The following is an 18,570-nucleotide window of genomic DNA, read 5'->3' on the forward strand; positions in this document are numbered from 1 at the left end:
TACCTACTGTGAAGCATGGGGGTGGAAACATCATGCTATGGGGCTGTTTTTCTGCCAAGGGGACAGGACGACTGATCCGTGTTAAGGACAGAATGAATGGGGCCATGTATCGTGAGATTTTGAGCCAAAACCTCCTTCCAGCAGTGAGAACTTTGAAGATGAAACGAGGCTGGGTCTTCCAACATGACAATGATCCAAAACACACCGCCCGGGCAACAAAGGAGTGGCTCCGTAAGAAGCATTTGAAAGTCCTGGAGTGGCCTAGCCAGTCTCCAGACCTCAACCCCATAGAAAATCTGTGGCGGGAGTTGAAAGTCCGTGTTGCTCGGCGACAGCCCCAAAACATCACTGCTCTCGAGAAGATCTGCATGGAGGAATGGGCCAAAATACCAGCTACTGTGTGTGCAAACCTGGTAAAGACCTATAGTAAACGTTTGACCTCTGTTATTGCCAACAAAGGTTATGTTACAAAGTATTGAGTTGTATTTTTGTTATTGACCAAATACTTATTTTCCACCCTGATTTACAAATAAATTCTTTACAAATCCTACCATGTGGATTCATGGATTTTTTTTTCACATTCTGTCTCTCACAGTTGAAGTGTACCTCTGGTGCAAATTACTGACCTCTGTCATCATTTTAAGTGGGGGAACTTGCACAATCGGTGGCTGACTAAATACTTTTTTGCCCCACTGTATAATGATCATATTCAAGCTGGGGAAATGTAAAACTCTTATTTAAAAATAGCAGACAACTCAGTAAACTCAATAGCCTGTCATAAACACTATGCTCCTCACTAATTCAATGCACAAATCATTAAACTGATATAATCTAAAGTTCTCTAAGAAAATGGGAAATAGGTGCAGCATTTTGCTGGAACCTATATGGAAATACAGAATATAAATAAGGCAAAAACACTGAATCTCTTAGCCAAGCTTTCTTGTAGTTTCTTTGAGTAGTCTTCAGGAATAGTTCTCCGGGCTGCTTGAAGGACATTCAAAGCTCTTCTTCGGATGTTGTCTGCCTTTTCTTCCTTTCTCTGTCAAAATGATGGCACACTGATTTAATACTGTTGCACTCCAGGCTCTGGGGAGGCCAGTCCATCACTAATATTGCTACACTGTGGGGGTTTTCCCCCCAGGTATGTTTTTACTGCATTGGCAGTATGTTAGGGATCATTGCCATGCTGAAAATTTAAGCTGTTGCCCATTAAATGCTTTCGAGGTGGTGTTCCATTTAGTGTTGTGGAAAAATCTACCATACATACTAACAAATATTTGAGCAAGAAATTTCATATTGGTATTCATCACTCCACAAGACTGTTATTTCCATCCAGTTCTTGTGGAATTTGCAATACCTCGCCCTTTTCTCTCTGATTTCCTTCCTTAAGAACGACTCAAGACCATTTCTGATAAAGCTTCAGCAAACAGTAGATGGATCAACTGAATGGCAGATCCCTGGAGGTGTTCCGCGTATTTCTCGAGTTCATTTTAGATACTGTTCATCTGCAATTTCTCCTTTGTCCACATGGCACGCCAATATATGAAGCTTTTCGCTAATATCATTCTTTAGGACTCTCCTTCATGCCCGTTAAACTGTCTTATCTTTGTCATTTTTCATAGGCTTCACTAAATAAACATGCTTGTTTGCAGGTATTTAAATATACAATTTAACATTGGTTCTTTGCTAAGTTGTCTGTTAGGTGTAGACACAAGATTGATCCGTCCTTTGAGTTACTTTTTCCATGCTTGAGGGATTCATAGGTCAGTGTTAAGTTGTTTAACGAAGGAAAACAAAACTCAAATTCCTCTGAAAATGGTCAGGTACAAGAATTAGACTGAAATGAGTGAAAAGTAGCCAATGTCCAAAGAAAAATGTGGAAAAAACCCTCTATAAGCTTGGAGACCTATTGCTCATGGCCACTTTAAAAAGTTACAAGATAGTCTGACTCCTTGGAAACAAAATATAAAGAAATAATAGCAGCAAATTCTCAACACAATTTTCATCCTGTGAACTGATCTGTCAGAGTACTGGTTTTAAATGACGGTGTGATACTTGGGCAAATGGAGGCTTTTGCTTTCTTTGATTTGAATAAGCAATCTGATTAAGTAGCTGCTCTGTACATGTAGTGGGCTGAGAGATGTGGACCAGTCAGTTCCCTGAGGGTAGAGGAGGTTTAAGCCTTCCTGGCTCCTTCTGCGCTCCCCCATTGGCTGTCAGTTCTGATCCACGTCCGCAGCTCCTTTAATTGCCTGATTTCCTGACCCAGCGTTGGATACTTTGTGCGCTGAGGGCTGGAAGGCTATAATAATGACTTATAGTGACATGCACGGGGAAGATTCACTCCCTCGGCTATCGCATCTCTCACCATCCAACTACAGCCCCATTACAGACCTCTTAATTTAATACTTAAATCCTCCCATTATGATATAGAAGAGTGTTTCTCACAGAAAATTGACTTTCTTGGAAGACACCAAAAAGTTTCAGTTCAGATGAAACCATCTGAACCAAATCAAGGAAGATACTTTTTTAATCCCCCTGCGCAGACTTTGCATAAAACTGAATCTTTCTGCATGTTTTAAAGACAACTGAGATGCACTGATATTGCTTTAATCACAGTACAGATCATTTTCTTTCAATTATGCATTAATATACTGCACTGAGACTTTAAAGCACAGCAACACTCATAAAAACCAGTCATCTGGGGAGTTTTCAAAGCTTACATTGGGTTATCGTTCATCACTGAGAAACTCATTGAGGAACCAGGGAGATAGCTGGATGTCTGGTGGCTCATAGCTTCTAGAGTCCACAGAAAATCAACTGCTTACACTCACTCATTAGTGAGACTCCTGCGAGCGTGCCAATAATCTGTGAGATGGAAGAGGAGATTGAGAGACTTGCCTTGACAGCAGCGTGCTCCTTATAAGTGTGATTCTGATGTGGTATTACATCTGTATAATCTTATCTATTTCAGTTTACCACCGCCATCCTTCTATTTAATTTGAACCTTTCGGCTGGTTGAAGTCCAAACTTGTAATACGGTAATTAAATCTCGTTCTAAGCAGGCCATAAAACCAAAATATCGCTTTCAAAACAGATTAAAGGCGCTGCCTGTGCAGTGCTCACTGATGATTATTCCCCTCTGAGCAATTTTAGACAAAAGGAATCAGATGTCAAATGTTTTACCAGTGATAAGCGGTGATCATTTTCTCTTGCAGAGACTGGCCTATCATAGCCCGTGGCCTATCACACGTTATGCAGGGTGTATAGGAGGTCTCTATCATCTAGATATAGAAATAGATTAATCCTGTTAGTCTTTATTGTTGCTATTCTTCCAAAGCACGCTCTTTTTCTCTGACAGATCTGTTCAGGCTTTTCGTGGCTTTTGTTCCTCTCTTAGGAAGCAAGTCTGTCTCACACATTCACAAGTAGCTTGCACATCGAGTATCATCAGGTAACACTGGAAGGAACAGTTTGACATTTGGTGAAATGTGCTTACTCGCATTCTTCCTAAGAGTCAGGTAAGAGGATTACCCAAACGGATGTCTGTGTAAACAAATCTGTACAAAACACAGAGGCAGGAAAATGTGGGGTTTTATGCCTAGGTGAAAAAAAAGTATGCAAATTTCCCAAAATGTCAAACAAGTCCATTAATCCTGGGATTGAGAAAAGTGACAAAGAGCGAAGCTGCTTCATTGTGAATAGTGATGTACAGTGTTAGCATGAAAAATTATCCGTCAGCTGCAACAGCTTCCTTGTGCTTTCACTGTAATGTTTTATCCCTGCTTCCCCCCGGGCTGCACGAATACAACCCTCCAGCCCCAGAGCACTAACTGTTCGCCATCTTTTAAAGACAACAGAAAGCACAGCTAAGACCAGCTGATACATGAACATTGTGCCAAATGAGTCTGTTTACCAGACCTTGCAGCATTCATAGCTGTTCTTTCCCTTGCAAAAGACCACAATACATGCATTCAAGTGTCATACTGTATGCTGAGATCAACAGCAGTGATGGTACAGACCAGTTTCTCTTTAAGAGTAAAGTCTAAGCCAGATGAACCTGTGGCTGGGAGTGGCTGGACTTCAAGTTTCAAGAGTATATCACTGACATTTGTGCAATAAAACTGCAGCTCTCTCTCTGTTACAAAGCTTCAGTCACAAATACATTAACATATATAACAAATAACTTCCAGACACATTAAATAGGTAAATAGGAAAGAGGTGTATGCAGACTTTGCATGACTACAGTGCCAGAAAATAGATAATAGTGCATTTTTTAAAAGGCTCTTTAGTTTTGTGGATAATCATGCACCATAAACTATATGGCCATGGCTTTGTGCATCTTTGCTACCAGCAAAGTCTTGTATCTGGACCGTATGTAATCCAAACATATAACGCCCTCTGGTATGGTAAAGCGATGCCGAGTGTGTCAATGCCACGCTAAGGTCAGTCAATAACTGGTTCAGTCGTTGGGCATTTTTAAGTTGCTTGTAAATCAGCAATGCTGCCAAATAAAAACTACAGATCCATTATGAAATACTGTATTTTTAATCTGTATAATAAGGTTTGATGTAACTGTGCTCTCAAAACTAGGAAAACCTGTGCAGATACTGAACCCCAGGATGCTCTACGTACGAATGTGTGTGAATGTTAGATAGGAAAAAAATTCTTATGAATGAGTGGATGAGACACGTTGTATAAAAGTGCTCAAGTAGAGTAGAAAAGCGCTTTATAAGAACCGGTCCCTTCACACAGTCTTGATTGCAATGATGCAGTCTCACAGCCCGATGTTAATGATCAACAAAGTTGTATCCATTTCTAACAAACAGTTAAATACTGACCGTATATCTGCAGCAACACATCAGTTTAGCACACTCAAGCACAATATTACTATTCGCTTACTTAAAGTGATCATAATCAGCTATGACCTTTAAAAGCTGTCCCTTTATCCTGCTGAAATACTTCATGCAATTTATCAACATCGGTGTTTATTCCCGGGGACAAAGTATCAGGTTTAAAACAAACACAAATTAGAACTTGAAAATGAGTCATCAGCTCTTTGCTGTGTGCCTCTGGTTAACGTGACTCACTAATGCAGATGAGAGGAGCGCTGACCCTGGAGAAACTGCACAGAGTGTGTAGATAGTGTGCTCTCAACAGTGTTCAGCAGATTCGCTGCCCTTTGTTTTGATTGCTGGCGGTAAACGGGCTCGTTTCACATTTTCTGCTTATTGGATAATTACCTTGTTTTTGGTGTAGATGACACACATTACTGCATGTTTTTCACTGATAAAGCCTTAATGCTTGCACACAGCTGATCTTTGAAGCAGACTTTAGTGTGATGCTGAGAAATGATGCATGCAGCTGCCAAGTGTTGCTGGGAATCCCCCCATGAGAAAGAAAAAAAGAGTCAGGGAGGGGGAAGGTAGGAAACTCTAAACTGAGATTAAGCAGGTGTGCAGGACAAGTAGGCATTTATAGATTTATGACAGTATTAACTGTGGTCCTGCTCCTGGAAGCTGGCTAAAAATATACCTCCACATGTAATATATTTATCTACAGTATTATCTTTAGGCCACTATACTCACAAAAGAAGGTTTTCAAAACTCTTGCAATATTTTAGTACATACACAAATATATTTATTATTTTGTGATTCCACTTCTAAAAGTCCATCCTTTCCTTTTACCTCTCTTATCCTAAGGAAAATAACTTTTTAATCATGTTTATTAGTTGGTTGATACTTTAGTTTTCCTCTTATTTTTAGGCAGATAGTCTGCATGGCTAGTACAAAAAAAGGTCAATTCCAGGTCTGCAATGAAATGCAATGACGATGTGCAAGCGGCTTGAACCTGCATTCCTTCTAATATGCAGCAAAGAGCACTTATCTGGTTGCGAAAGCACAGTTTTATGTATTTTTTGTTAGAAAGCACATTAGATCTCACTTTATTGCCTCAGTAAACACGTTTCTCATATGTTTCTATGCTAGATTAACATATTAGACCGCCAGTGGGTGATGTCAGGGTGACTACAACTATCTTTTATATAAAATCTAAATTTTGCAGTTTATAGAGTACATAGCTGTTTGATCCATTAAAACAAATTAATAAATAAAAATAATAATAATAACTTTATTTATATAGCACTTTCAAAATCTATGTGACAAAGTGCTTTACAAGAGCAACAGAATAAAACAAAAGTGCATATGGTGCTAAGAGGTCAGGCGTGTAGCTGGGAGCAAGGCCACGTAGGGTCTCAAAGATAATCAATGTATTAAAATTGATTCGGAAACAAACTGGCAGACAGCGTAAAAACACCAAAATGGGAGGGGCAGTGATGTAATACCATCTCTTTGTTCTAGTTAAAAGTCTGCCAGCTGCAGTCGTTCAACAGATTTTCTGCTAAGGCGCGAAGAAATAAAAGCACGTACGAGCACGTTCGTGTCTCTAAGTGTTTCGAAAAAGATTGGATTTTTAAAAAAATATTCCAAAGATGACAAAAAAAATACAACTGTGTTAGTTGTTTTGCAACCAGCTTGACAGTTTTCCTCAATTTTTTTGAGACATACTTCTCTTCCAAGTATGTAACTAACTTCTCCGAGTCATTGCTGGATTTTACGGCACTTTTAGGCCTGACTGTAATAAGAAAGTGAGCACTGGGGAGAATAATGTGGTGATCATGCAAAACCGGCAGAAAATTAAAGGAATCTTTGTTTAATGTGACCGAGAAATGGAAAGAGGTGAGAAAAGAGGCCACAGGATATTACCCAGTCCAGGACTTTTATAACTAGATATAACACTGCTCCCTAAAACCACAGGACTGACATATAGAAGGAACTTCTTCCTTTCTAAGTTTTCCACACTTTCACTCTTGACTCTTACATCTGTGCCAAGCATCAAGATTAAATTCCAGTCTTGTTTTTAATGAGGCACCAGTTTTTTTAATGATGTCTAAAGGCAATGAGCAGAGTGAATGGAAACACAAGTCCAATGTATCAACATGTTGTGGTTTGGAGAAGTTACTGAACCGTTGTGTTTGTGTGTATCAGTGTTACGAGCTGCCATCTGTATTCATCTTGTATATCAAGCTGCCCAAAATAAGCCTCCTAATTACTCGCACAACCCCATTTACACTTTGCTCTTCCGGCTCCCAGGCACTGCTCTTCTGTGGCCAGCGCAGACAATGATGCACTGTGCAGGCCACAGCAGACCCTGGATTAATTACGCAGAGGTAGGAGTCATCATTTCCCAACTTCTAATTAACAGCAGATAAAAGGAGTGAGAAGAAGAAAGGGCTGACAGCAGAACGGATTTGGCATTCAACTGGCAGGATTTCCATTACAAGGAAGAGCGAGCACTGAGAACCGAGCACTACAGCTGTACTTCAGTTTGGGCTGTTGTCATCAGGATTAATTCTTTAAAACACAAGCACCAACAACGACAGCTATACAGCTACACCGCACATGCATGCAATACATTTGAAACGCTCTCCTCTCTCTGAGTCCCTCTGCATGAAGCACCAAATCCTAACACTATACTATGTCAAAACCCACTGGACCTGCACACTCATTTACTCCTCTGCATCCACCACTTCTCTGCAGTAATCTGCACCACTTTGGATGACACTGAGAGCAGAGACAAGATTGGATTTTCTTTCTTTTTTTTCCCCATCTTCAAAGTGTTTCTTCAGTAGCTGAACTGCAGCGCCACCCGTTCAATAAGCACAAGCTGGACTTCAGGAGCAGGTGTGTGATGATCTATGCGTCCTCCTCAATTATGGATGCGATGTTACGCAAGAGGAGCTGCATCTACTGTACTGGAGATGGTAAAAAGCCAAAAATACACTTGTCCAGGGGGGCTTATACTGTACATGCTCCACTGTTAGACCATTTACATAATAAAATAATAAATATGTCATGATTTTAAAGTCCTCTGGGTATCTAGGTTTTTTATAGTGTGTTCTATGTTATGCATATCACTAAAACATGTAGCAGTGTTTTAATAATGAATGCACTAAAGAAGAAGAATAGTTCACAGAAGAAGCTGTGCAGGGTACCCAGTGTTTACCTAAGCACTGCTCTGCTGCCCTCTCATTTCCTGTTACCCCTTTATGCTTCTTTGTGGATGACTCCGCATGTGAACAGGCAGAAATTTAATAGTGAATCTGTAAACAGATGTTCTCCTTCGACTGAGCATGATCACGACCCGTGCCTGCTCTGTGCGCCGAGTCCCTTGACCTGAACAGGGGCTACAGGATTGGAGAAAGCTGAGGTTTCACAGTGATAGTTCCACATGGCACAGAGAATAAAATAAGAAAAATCTGTTTTCATTTATTCATTTTTTCCAGCTAATTATTGACTTTCCCAGAGTACCTTTCAAAATTCTAAGACAAAACCTTAAACCCGTTTTACTCATCTGTGGACAAGACTTCTACATAAAAATGAAGACTGACTAAATCTGATCAAAACCTGCATTGCTCTGCATCTAGGAATGATGCCAAGTGGCTTATTCTTTTAAACTGGAAGTCTATCTCTCCAAGCAACTTATCACACTGGATTAATGAGATGGTATATATAAATATATATCATAATGATCCAAAACAAACCAGCAAGTCCACCTGTGAATGGTTCAAAACATTGAAGGCTTGGGAGGCGGACCTTAAATGTGATTGAGTTGCTTTGATATGACCTTAAACAAGTCGTCCATCCTCAAAAACCCTTCAATGTGACTGAATTCAAACAATTCAGCAAAAAAGACTGGGCCAAGGTTAGGACAACCAGTTATTAGGTTTAGGGGACAGTTACTTTTTCACATCTCTATCTCTACTTTTAAGATTAGGCTTAAACTTTCCTTTTTGCTAAAGCACATAGTTAGGGCTGGACCAGGTGACCCTGAATCCTCCCTTAGTTATGCTGCAATAGACGTAGGCTGCCAGGGATTCCCATGATGCATTGAGTTTTTCCTTTCCAGTCACCTTTCTCACTCACTATGTGTTAATAGACCTCTCTGCATTGAATCGTACCTGTTACTAGGGATGGGTATCGTTTAGGTTTTATCCGATACCGGTGCCAAATCGGTACTTTTGAAACGGTGCCGGTGCTTAAACGGTGCTCGAACCGGTGCTTAAAGAATGGAGAACACAAACTTTGTCCAAAAACCTCTCATGTTCAGCTGGTTTTTTTTGTAAAAAGATAACAATGTTAGCCTTTTCTGCAGCTATGTGGCATATATGCTATCACTCTTGGCTGGAAGCAGTGCTTAAACAATGGAAAAAACACAAACTTTGTCCAAAAACCTCTCATGTTTAACTGTTTCCCACTTTTTCTTTGGTCATTTTAGCCTTTTTGGCCAGGGTGAAGGGAGTATCTGCCATCAAACAAGAAGACAGCCACATGTAGCTATGATGATGTTTGCTAGTTCACCTTACATGCATTAATGTAATAACGTGGTTAGCCTAATCAACGTAAATTACACTCGAACAACATGAAGCTACTCATGCAGAGAAGAACGGCTGCTGCTGCATCATCATCCTCATCATTTCTGCTACACTGGCAGGGCTAGGGGCCAGGACTCTATTCTTCGGGTTTTTGGGGGATGTTGCTCCGGGTCCGATAACTGGCAACCCACCCGACGTGCACGGTGTGAGGTCTCGCCGCAAGCTATCAAATACGGCGCATTTCTCGGCTTTTTAAAAAAACGCTATGCGTCGCCAGCTGTTTAATCGGATTCTTGGTGTTACCTCCTTTGACAGTATCACAGTATCAGCTTAAAGCACTTGTTGCAGGCTGCTGAGTTTGCATATTTTGCTGTGAAGTACAGCCAGACTTTTGACCGCTTCGCCTTGGACATTTTTAATCTGTAGCTCTGCTCTAACTGAACGTACGTAGCTGGCCCCGCCTACTATCCTCGGAAACGTAAAATGATTGGCTAGAAGTGTATCACAGCTCAGGAAAAAAAAAGCACCGAAATAAAGCACCGAAATGTGCGCTGCTTTTCGGTCTGGTTACTACCGTTTATGTCAGAACCGGTGCCATCATGGCACCGGACACCGGTACCCATCCCTACCTGTTACTAATCTCTGTCTCTCTTCCACAGCATGTCTTTATCCTGTTTTCCTTCTCTCACCCCAACCGGTCGCAGCAGATGGCCGCCCCTCCCTGAGCTGGTTCTGCCGGAGGTTTCTTCCTGTTAAAAGGGAGTTTTTCCTTCCCACTGTCGCCAAAGTGCTTGCTCATAGGGGGTCATATGAATGTTGGGTTTTTCTCTGTATGTATTATTGTAGGATCTACTGTACAATATAAAGCACCTTGAGGTGACTGCTGTTGTAATTTGGTGCTATATAAATAAAACTGAATTGAATTGAACATATGGCCAGGTGGGTTTGGACAACTTAATAGATGAAATAATGTCTTCAATGTCAATACTGTCGTGGCGGTCACAACATCTTCAGTCGCCTGTATTTTAGTGTCTGGCAGTGTCGGTGTGTTTTTTTATGCTGTGGCAGGATAAAAATCAAGAAATAAAATATTAAAATAAGAAAAAAAAGTTGGACTGCACCAATTCTGGGGCGACATCACTGCTGACGTGCAAAATGTAATGGAGAGTTGCCAATGCCAGTTTTTCCCCCCTGTTTGTTTGTTTGTTTTACATTTTTGTTGGTTCTTGCGTCAGTTCTTCATCACAGCAGCTTTGAACATGTTTCCAACAACAAATTGGTGAAATGACAAAGTCTGTAAATTGTCATTTGCAGATAGATCTATATGAACAGGGATGATATCAGCTGATATCAAAGTCTGGTCCCTACATTGATGAAACCTAAGGATAAGTACACTATGTCTATTTTTTGCTTTGTTGATTGAAAGCTGCATTTACTGCATTTACGCCTTCCATCATTTGTTGAACACTAATGTGGAAAGGAAATCTTTAGCTGTCGTTTAGGAGTTTTAAGCTAGTGTGCAAGCTGCATTCATCCATAGGCAGCTGGGCAGGTGAGACAGTGCATCTGCATAACTATTTCCATCTTTCCCCTCAGCTTCCAGAGAGTTGAAAGGAGTCATTCTCACAGTAAAGCCACACCTCGCCCACCCCTTCCAGCTGTCCTGTTACAGCGAGCAGCGAATCTGTATATGCGCATAGACTGTGCTTTCTCCAACCTGCTCCAGCGTTTGTGTCTCACCATGCCCAAACCCTGAGCTCAAAATAGAATCTAACCTCATTTCATGCCTCGTGAAGCTCTAAATTTGCACCAGAGGGGACACTACATTTGTGATAGATAGTGCAAGTATATTAGAAGAAAGAGCAAAGTCTGTTTGTCTGACAAATTGTTCCCTTCTCTGTGGAACCTGAGAAACCAAAGGAGGCAATTACGCAGAAAAAGAAACGGTCTAATCTTAGAGAACAGCACTTCTCTCTGTGGGGAGGAAGTATGACGAGCAGACCAAACTTACGAATGGAAACCCCGCCTTAGCAAAACTCTGAAAGGAGCAGCAGCAGCAAGCAAACTCTCTTTTTATGATGGCGCATTAAAATATCCTCAACATGTTCAAAAACTACCACCTCACATTTTAGCACATTTTATATATCCAGCAAAGGTGAAAGAAGTTTAAGTAACTGCAAAAAAAAAATTAGTTTAAAATGGTTTACATTTTATTAAGCAGTAAAATATGTCTATTTTTTGTTAGCGTGTGTTTCACAGGCTCCTGAGGTAAAGAAGAAAGCGATGATACTCTCTTAATAAAGTTTTCTTGTACCTTTGAGCGTTATTCTGCTTCAGGGAGTCGCTCTTCACTCAAAATTTTAATCAGTCTTAGAAGAGGACATTCAGTTACGCTTAATTAATCATGATGAGGGCAGGTTTTATAAATGCACATTTTGTTCAAAGTCAGCAGAAGCAATGCCCCTTGGTGGTGCACATAAATGAGTGCGGTAAGTCAAAAGATATGTCTGCAGCGCTGAGACTACATTTGCTCTTCCACTTTGTTCCAAAGGAAGTTGGTTAAAGTGTCTTTTTCCTTTCTGTGCTGTCCAGTAACGGCTTCTTTAATCTGAGTTACAAAGTACACAATTATATGGACTTCCTACTAAAAACCATAGGCATAGAAAAATTGGGATTTTTATGATGATGTATTGACTGTAGATATCGCGGCTTAATATATTCTCCCCAGTAACCAGTGACCTTTCCTTTGATCCAGACATCAATTTCTCCATCTGTGGCCGGAGTAAGTGTGTTTTTATCCCAAGCAGGGAAAATGGAACGATTTGTTGATCTTCACTAAGGGGAATTGATTAGTGGTATTTACATGTTTGACAAAAGGTTAAAGTGAAAGATGCCACATTAGTTAAAAAGAGATTCAAGATACATGGTACGCAGCCAGACGAGCATGAAGTGTAAACATCAACACGTGCTAAACACAGCCTGTAGCTCCATCACACCCTAATAAGGAATAAACTGGAAAACTAAATTACGTGCATCTAACACATCAAAAGCAAAACACTAGATTAATGTGTCTAGTGTGAGTTTGCATGTACACCACTAACAGGAAAGTAACTTAGAGCCAGGCCTGAAAAACAAGCAAGGTTTTCATGCTGTGCTCTGTTGCACATGCAGTAATTCTCAGAGGGCTATTACAGCCTCCTGCATGTGTGTGATCCCTGCAGACTCATATTCAGGATATTACTATGATCCATTAAGTCACACACACAGCTTTCATTCCCAGCCTGAGTCATGCCTTACTACTAGCTCCCACTTTCTCTCTTCCCCTCTCTCTCTGTGCTCACTCCTGTGTTAAAGAGCACATGTGCCAGTTTGGTAAGGCTGGTGGTAAATGAAACAAACAGGCAATTCTTTGCACTCTGCTGAGATGTACTCAGTCCCCCCACCTGTCTTGAAATTGGCTGCTTTCAGCATCAGTCCTCCACTCTTTAGCCATTAGCTACAGATTTTTGAGCTGCTCTCCAATCAACATGTAGCCTGCAGCTGTGTGCAAAGGATGGCTAGTGGGACCTCTGTCCCCACGAAAAACACCTGCGACACGGTGGTCTCAGAGGATCTGAAGGCTGTATTGATTTGGCCTGTAATAATTTTACTTTTGGACTGCGTTGTCAGAAACAGAAGAAAGCTAAAAGAATCCAATTTTTGGTACCAATCAATTGATATAAAAACAGTTCCAGTTTAACAAGCAATTTTTAGTGATGTCGTTCCAGAACAGCTACTATAATTATAATTACATTACATTAAAATGATGCAGCTACAGTTGTATAGAGCAGAATGAAATGCTGAAATTGTTTAAATCATTGTTCTTAATGATGTATTTAAGTCACCTGCACACAAAAAACATTGCTTGCAAAATGGGTTTTATATAAATATGTGATTTGAAACAGACTGCTAGAAACAAAGTCTCTAAAGACAGTTCTTTAAATTGGTTCATCGCTTGAGATAGGTGCTTTTTTTTATTCACTCATAGGTCAGTGTGGCAAACAAACAAACAAAAAAAATGTTTGGATGTGTGGACTAGACTGAAACTGAGCAAATAATAGCCAATGTCGACAGAAAAACAAGCAAACAAGCAAAACCAAAACCTAGAATAACTTTCAGAAATCCTGAAGAATATTGCTTAAGACCACTTTAAAAAATGACAAGATAAATTCAAAATGATTGAAATGAAGAAGAAATAAAGGGAGGCTTGAGACTTTTGCTTACTGCTATATGCATATAAGGCTCTAAAGACCAATATTTCTCTATATTTGCTTTGTCTTTGTTTATCGTCTTGTTTACTCTTGGTATGGCCGGGTTAGCACTCACAGTGTTGAGCACTGTCGCCTCACAGCAAGAAAGTCCTGGGTTTGAACCCATGCTGCTGCCGTTCTGCCTTGCATGTTCAACATGGTTTTCACCTGCTTTCTTCCACAGGCAAACACATGCATGGGGTTAGTTTAATTGGTGATTCTAAATTAGCTATAGGTGTGAATTTGAGTGTGAATGGTTCTCTGTCTCTGCATGTTAGCCCTGTGATAAGGTGGCGGCCTGTTCAAGCATGTACCCTGCCCTCTCGCCCTATCATAGCTGGGATAGGCTTCGGTGCCCCCCTACCCCACGCTCACCCCAGCCATGAACTGAATAAGCAGAAAAAAATGGAAGGATGGATGGTAAGATTTTATGAAGAAAATGTGGGCTTTAAAAAAAAATTTGCTTAGAGTCAGTTATTGATATCTGTGTTTTTATTCCATTATTTACCTGAAACTTTTTATTTGAATAATTGAAGCATCTCACATGCCCCCTTTGATCAACATGCATATTTTTTTCATACTACGTATATAGATATTATTTTTGTAAGGATATATCTGAATGTGAAGAGAAGCCGTCTTTTGAATTTTATAGTGCTCTGAGTTCAGGGTGGCCATAGGTCTGTGAATTTTAAAGGAGCCTTGCAGCTGATTTACATTGCAGTCTCTTTTGAAATTTACAAAAAAGTGCCTTCCAGCTATTTGGTGTCAGTCAGCATAATGTTATCTACTAAATAGTCACCCCAGTGAAACATTCATTAAGATAAATGGAGAGAAACTGGTTTGTCATGACACTACCATGCCAAGGAAGTCCAGGAGGCCACAGAGCAGGTGAAGCAAGACTGCAATCCAGCACATCATCAAGCCATCATCAGTAACAGGCTACAGAGCAGTTACAAGCAATTGATGTTCTGTGTAAAAGAAAATATGCAAATCTAGTGAAGCTATGCAGAGAAGGAAATGAAAGATGAAAATAAAAGCCACGTTAGCAACTTTTCTTTCTTCAAAGAATGAATTGCTCTGAGCAAAATTCTCCCTGTTTGACTTCAAGCTCAGCCAGCTCCACTGAAGCAAACATCAGCTCCGCCTTCTGCAGCAACCAGAAACACAGACTTTAACAGTTAATTCTCTAAATGGAACAAAACTGCATTCATATTAGTGTAAATAATAACGAAGATGCCGACTGATGAGCTTTCTCTGTGAAGGCCTCATAGTGTACAGTGCTTGGGCATGCTATAGTACCAAGTTCCGAGTCACCACCACCACAGAGGGTTGGACTCAAGGGAACACACCAGGCTGATCTTAAATCTGTCAAGACTCAACATTAGCACAGTCTGAAAGCCAAGCCAGTGTCCAAGATAAGAAGGACTTTATAATCTGGTAGTACTTATATTTGGGCTACCTGACCTCTCTGGCCACTACATAAACCCCTCCATTCATGACAGCTAGAGAAATGTAACAGCTCCAGGTGTAACTCACTCTTGTAGCTTGCACTCCAAGGCTGATATCCATAATATCCGGTGATGCGCAATATTCGCTCCTCTATCGACGCGCTGTTGATGTCCTCAACTGAGCGGGAGGATTTGAGGTCTTCTTTGATAGCCTCGTCAACCACCAGGTACTTGAGCTGCCTGAGCTGAGGGCTGATGTCCGAAAGCCTTCTCGGGCTCACGTCGGGTGACTTGCGCATCCCGCTGGAAAGAGAGCACAAGGGGTGTTGAGACAAAGTGGGGCCAGTTGGCAAAGGGAAGTGGGTCCGTAAAGCGTGTATATGAGTCGATGATGTAAGACTTCTCCTTGGGTAAAACAGGAAAGTCGGTGTTGCATATTCCACGGAGACCGGGGTTAAGGGCCGCTGCAACGCCTCCTTCGTACAGTACAGAAATCATCATCCTTCAGTGGCCCTGCGCGCGGCAACACTGTGAAGACACTAAGCAAGAGTGACTGCTCCTGCACTTGTTGTATACTATGCACTGTGCAGCGCCTATTATAGACTTATATGAGTGTGAAACTAATGAATCGATCTCGAGTGATTTGTAGAGATGGAGAAGCGACATTTGTGACAGCTTCATGTAGGCACTGGACCACAAAACTGCGCCTACCCTACAACAAATGTGCTTTTATCACGCAAAGGAGATGCATACTTGGTGCTGTCTGTAAACCACAAAGAAGAACGGTCGAAATCTGCACTACTATGGCTCTGCTGTATGGAGTACCTGGCAAAAAGTAACGACGACCTGACAGCTTCTACTGGCATAATGTGACAGCAAAACATGATTTACTGACCCACTCAGAGAAAATTGGTGTGGAAAATGTGCCCCTGTGCAGACATCTCTAGCACAGACCGTATAACCATTGCAGAATTGTAATATGGCTCCAAACAATTATTACGAGGCAGCAAAAGCAGTTAAGTATAAAGCATCAATCGGGATGTTTTTGTTTTTGTATTTTTTACATCTCAGCTCAATAAAGTCAATTTATTTGATCGTTGTAGCTATGAAATCAAGTGCGCAACAGGTCGTCCTGCCTCCTATCGATTGGCTTCACTGCATTAGTAAAAGTTTAAATGTCTTACAGCGGCATTAAAGTGGTAGGAGGTCCAAGGTAGCACATACAGTCCCGATGGGGCCGTCCGACCCGGTCCCACACAGTGCCCTCTCCATCGCCGTACATCCTCAGGGCCATGCAGCAGGGCAGCTACTGTGAATCCAAATCCTCACCAAGGCTTACGGAAACAAGTAGCATCGTCCTGCTTCTTCCCACCACCACAAACACATGCCTGCCTGGCTTCTACAGCACACACTGTCTCAACATTAAAAGGTAGTGCTGCGCTCTGGATGATGCCGAGTCCTGGAGGCACAGCAACAGCGTCATCTGCCGGATTCACGGGAAGCATCATCATGTGGAACATGCAGAGTGGACATTTGTGTGGCAGCTGTACGTTGCAGCACGATTTGCAGCTTATAGGTTGTAGCAACTGCAATGCTTTAGAACTAGTCTCTCCTTTTTTAACAGTTCCCCTAAATAGTTCAAACAGGACCAGTCAGTCTCCCCAAGCTCAAGGTGGAAAAAAAGACAAATAAACCTGCTTTAAATGTGAAGTGTTTCTTGTATTTACTAATTGTGTCAGCTATTTCTGTCTCAGAGCCTTATCAACTCCTCTGAAGCTTTTTTTAAATGACAGTGAAGCAGAATAATAGTAAATCAACCCAACTGTCTTGACAAAAACAAAAGTGTTTTTCCTACAGAAATGCACAAAAATCTGACATATCTCAGTCATTGTCCCGCAGTACTGCTTTTGTTTCCTGCATTGTTTTTCCAGTACAGGATAGATTGAATTTTCCTTCTTGAATGTTTAGGCTGTCACAGAAATATAAGCTACACACGTCCAGGCTGTTCAAGATGTTTCTTAGCACGCTGCCAACATCTTTACCAGGCTATCTTGTCCAGCAACTATTACTGCGGATTTGACAAGCCTCTGGGGTTCGCTTTGTTCTATTATTCATAAGTACTTTACCGAAGATCTCCAACAATGTTTTAAGGCGATAGCAAGGCCGGTGCTTCAAATTTCTGAGTGAACAGTGGTAGAAATTCAAGAAGAGGCTTATTTTCATGAACACAGAACCAAACAGTCTGATGTGGTTGATTACATCCAATCAGAAGTATAGTCAGTGAGATAATTGCTCACTGATGGTGATTGTATCAACTAGGAAATTCAAATCAACTTACTAGAATAGTCCTGACTATCAAGGTATAAAATGAATGTGGATTTATTAAATGAGAAACATCCTCACTGTTCAGCCTAAACATGATTCTCATTCTCTAAACATCTGACGAAGTTTAAATGAAGTCTTTCATTTTCTTCTTCTTCCTAAATAAACTGAAACAGTACATGCAGGTCAAGCAGAGACTGAAACTCTACCTTGCTTAAATTGGGTAGTGTTGTCCATACCTCTTAGGTCTGTTCTCCACCCGCTGCATTGCATCTGCATGCTGTGAGCTCCTCACTGCAGTGTGCCGACTGTGTTTTGAAGATGGGTTTTGCATGGATCAATGCAGCCACACCTCACACAGAGTTGTGGTAGGTGGTTGGCAAGGGCACCTGCCTTTACTTGAGGCAAAAAAAAAGTAGAGTCGAGTCATCGATAAGGAGGTCAACACCTCTCATTGACAGCCTTAGGGAGGAGAGGCTCAAGTTCATCTTGTATAATGCACCTCTCAACTTCACAGCTCAGCCCAGGCCAAATCGATTCTCACAGTTTGACTTTCGTCTTTGCCAAAACGTAATCATGTGGGCAAAATCTCTGTGACGCGCGGGTCGTACATATCAAAGCAGTCATTCTGTGCTATCCAGTACACCATCTTCCACTCCAGCAGACCTCTGATAGTGATCTAATTGATGCCCCGATCTACAGGACACTGCACTCCTTTCTAAATATGGCTCTGTCTTGAAATGAGAGCCAAAGCTCAAGGCCAAGAAACATAAAATTAGCCCAGTTTTTTTTTTTGCTAAAAAAACTTAAACAATCTATTTATTTCCCTAAAAGCAGGTCCAATCAACCTTTACATAGCTGACATTTTGTCCTGCCATTTCAAGAAAAGCAGAGGTGTTACTTACAATTTCTCCCTTCCATTAAATGTCAAAGCCTGCCTTCATAGTGGCAGGGCCCTGCATGGAGCTGCCCCACTTTAATAGAGCACATTCATTAATAATATGTGACGTCTGTGGTGGGCTTTGTTGCTACGTGACACGTCGAATAGTAAGTCATGAAAAAAGTATCTACAGTTTTC

The 18,570-nt window shown here is 41.1% G+C and overlaps 1 protein-coding gene across 1 annotated transcript in view; it reads right to left on the reverse strand.

Moving 5' to 3' along the window:
- The window catches only part of slc35f3b (solute carrier family 35 member F3b), a 51,655-nt gene extending 35,097 nt beyond the window's left edge, over positions 1-16,558 (reverse strand). Inside the window, exons 1-2 of the mRNA XM_004555998.3 lie at positions 16,355-16,558; positions 15,259-15,473 (exon numbers count right to left, since the gene is read on the reverse strand). Of these exons, the coding sequence (XP_004556055.2) occupies positions 15,259-15,473; positions 16,355-16,464 (325 nt within the window). The 5' untranslated portion in view covers positions 16,465-16,558. The remainder of the gene's footprint in view (positions 1-15,258; positions 15,474-16,354) is intronic.
- Between the last annotated feature and the right edge of the window lie 2,012 nt (positions 16,559-18,570).

Source organism: Maylandia zebra, linkage group LG13, assembly GCF_041146795.1.
Source record: "Maylandia zebra isolate NMK-2024a linkage group LG13, Mzebra_GT3a, whole genome shotgun sequence".
Taxonomy (NCBI): Eukaryota; Metazoa; Chordata; class Actinopteri; order Cichliformes; family Cichlidae; genus Maylandia; species Maylandia zebra.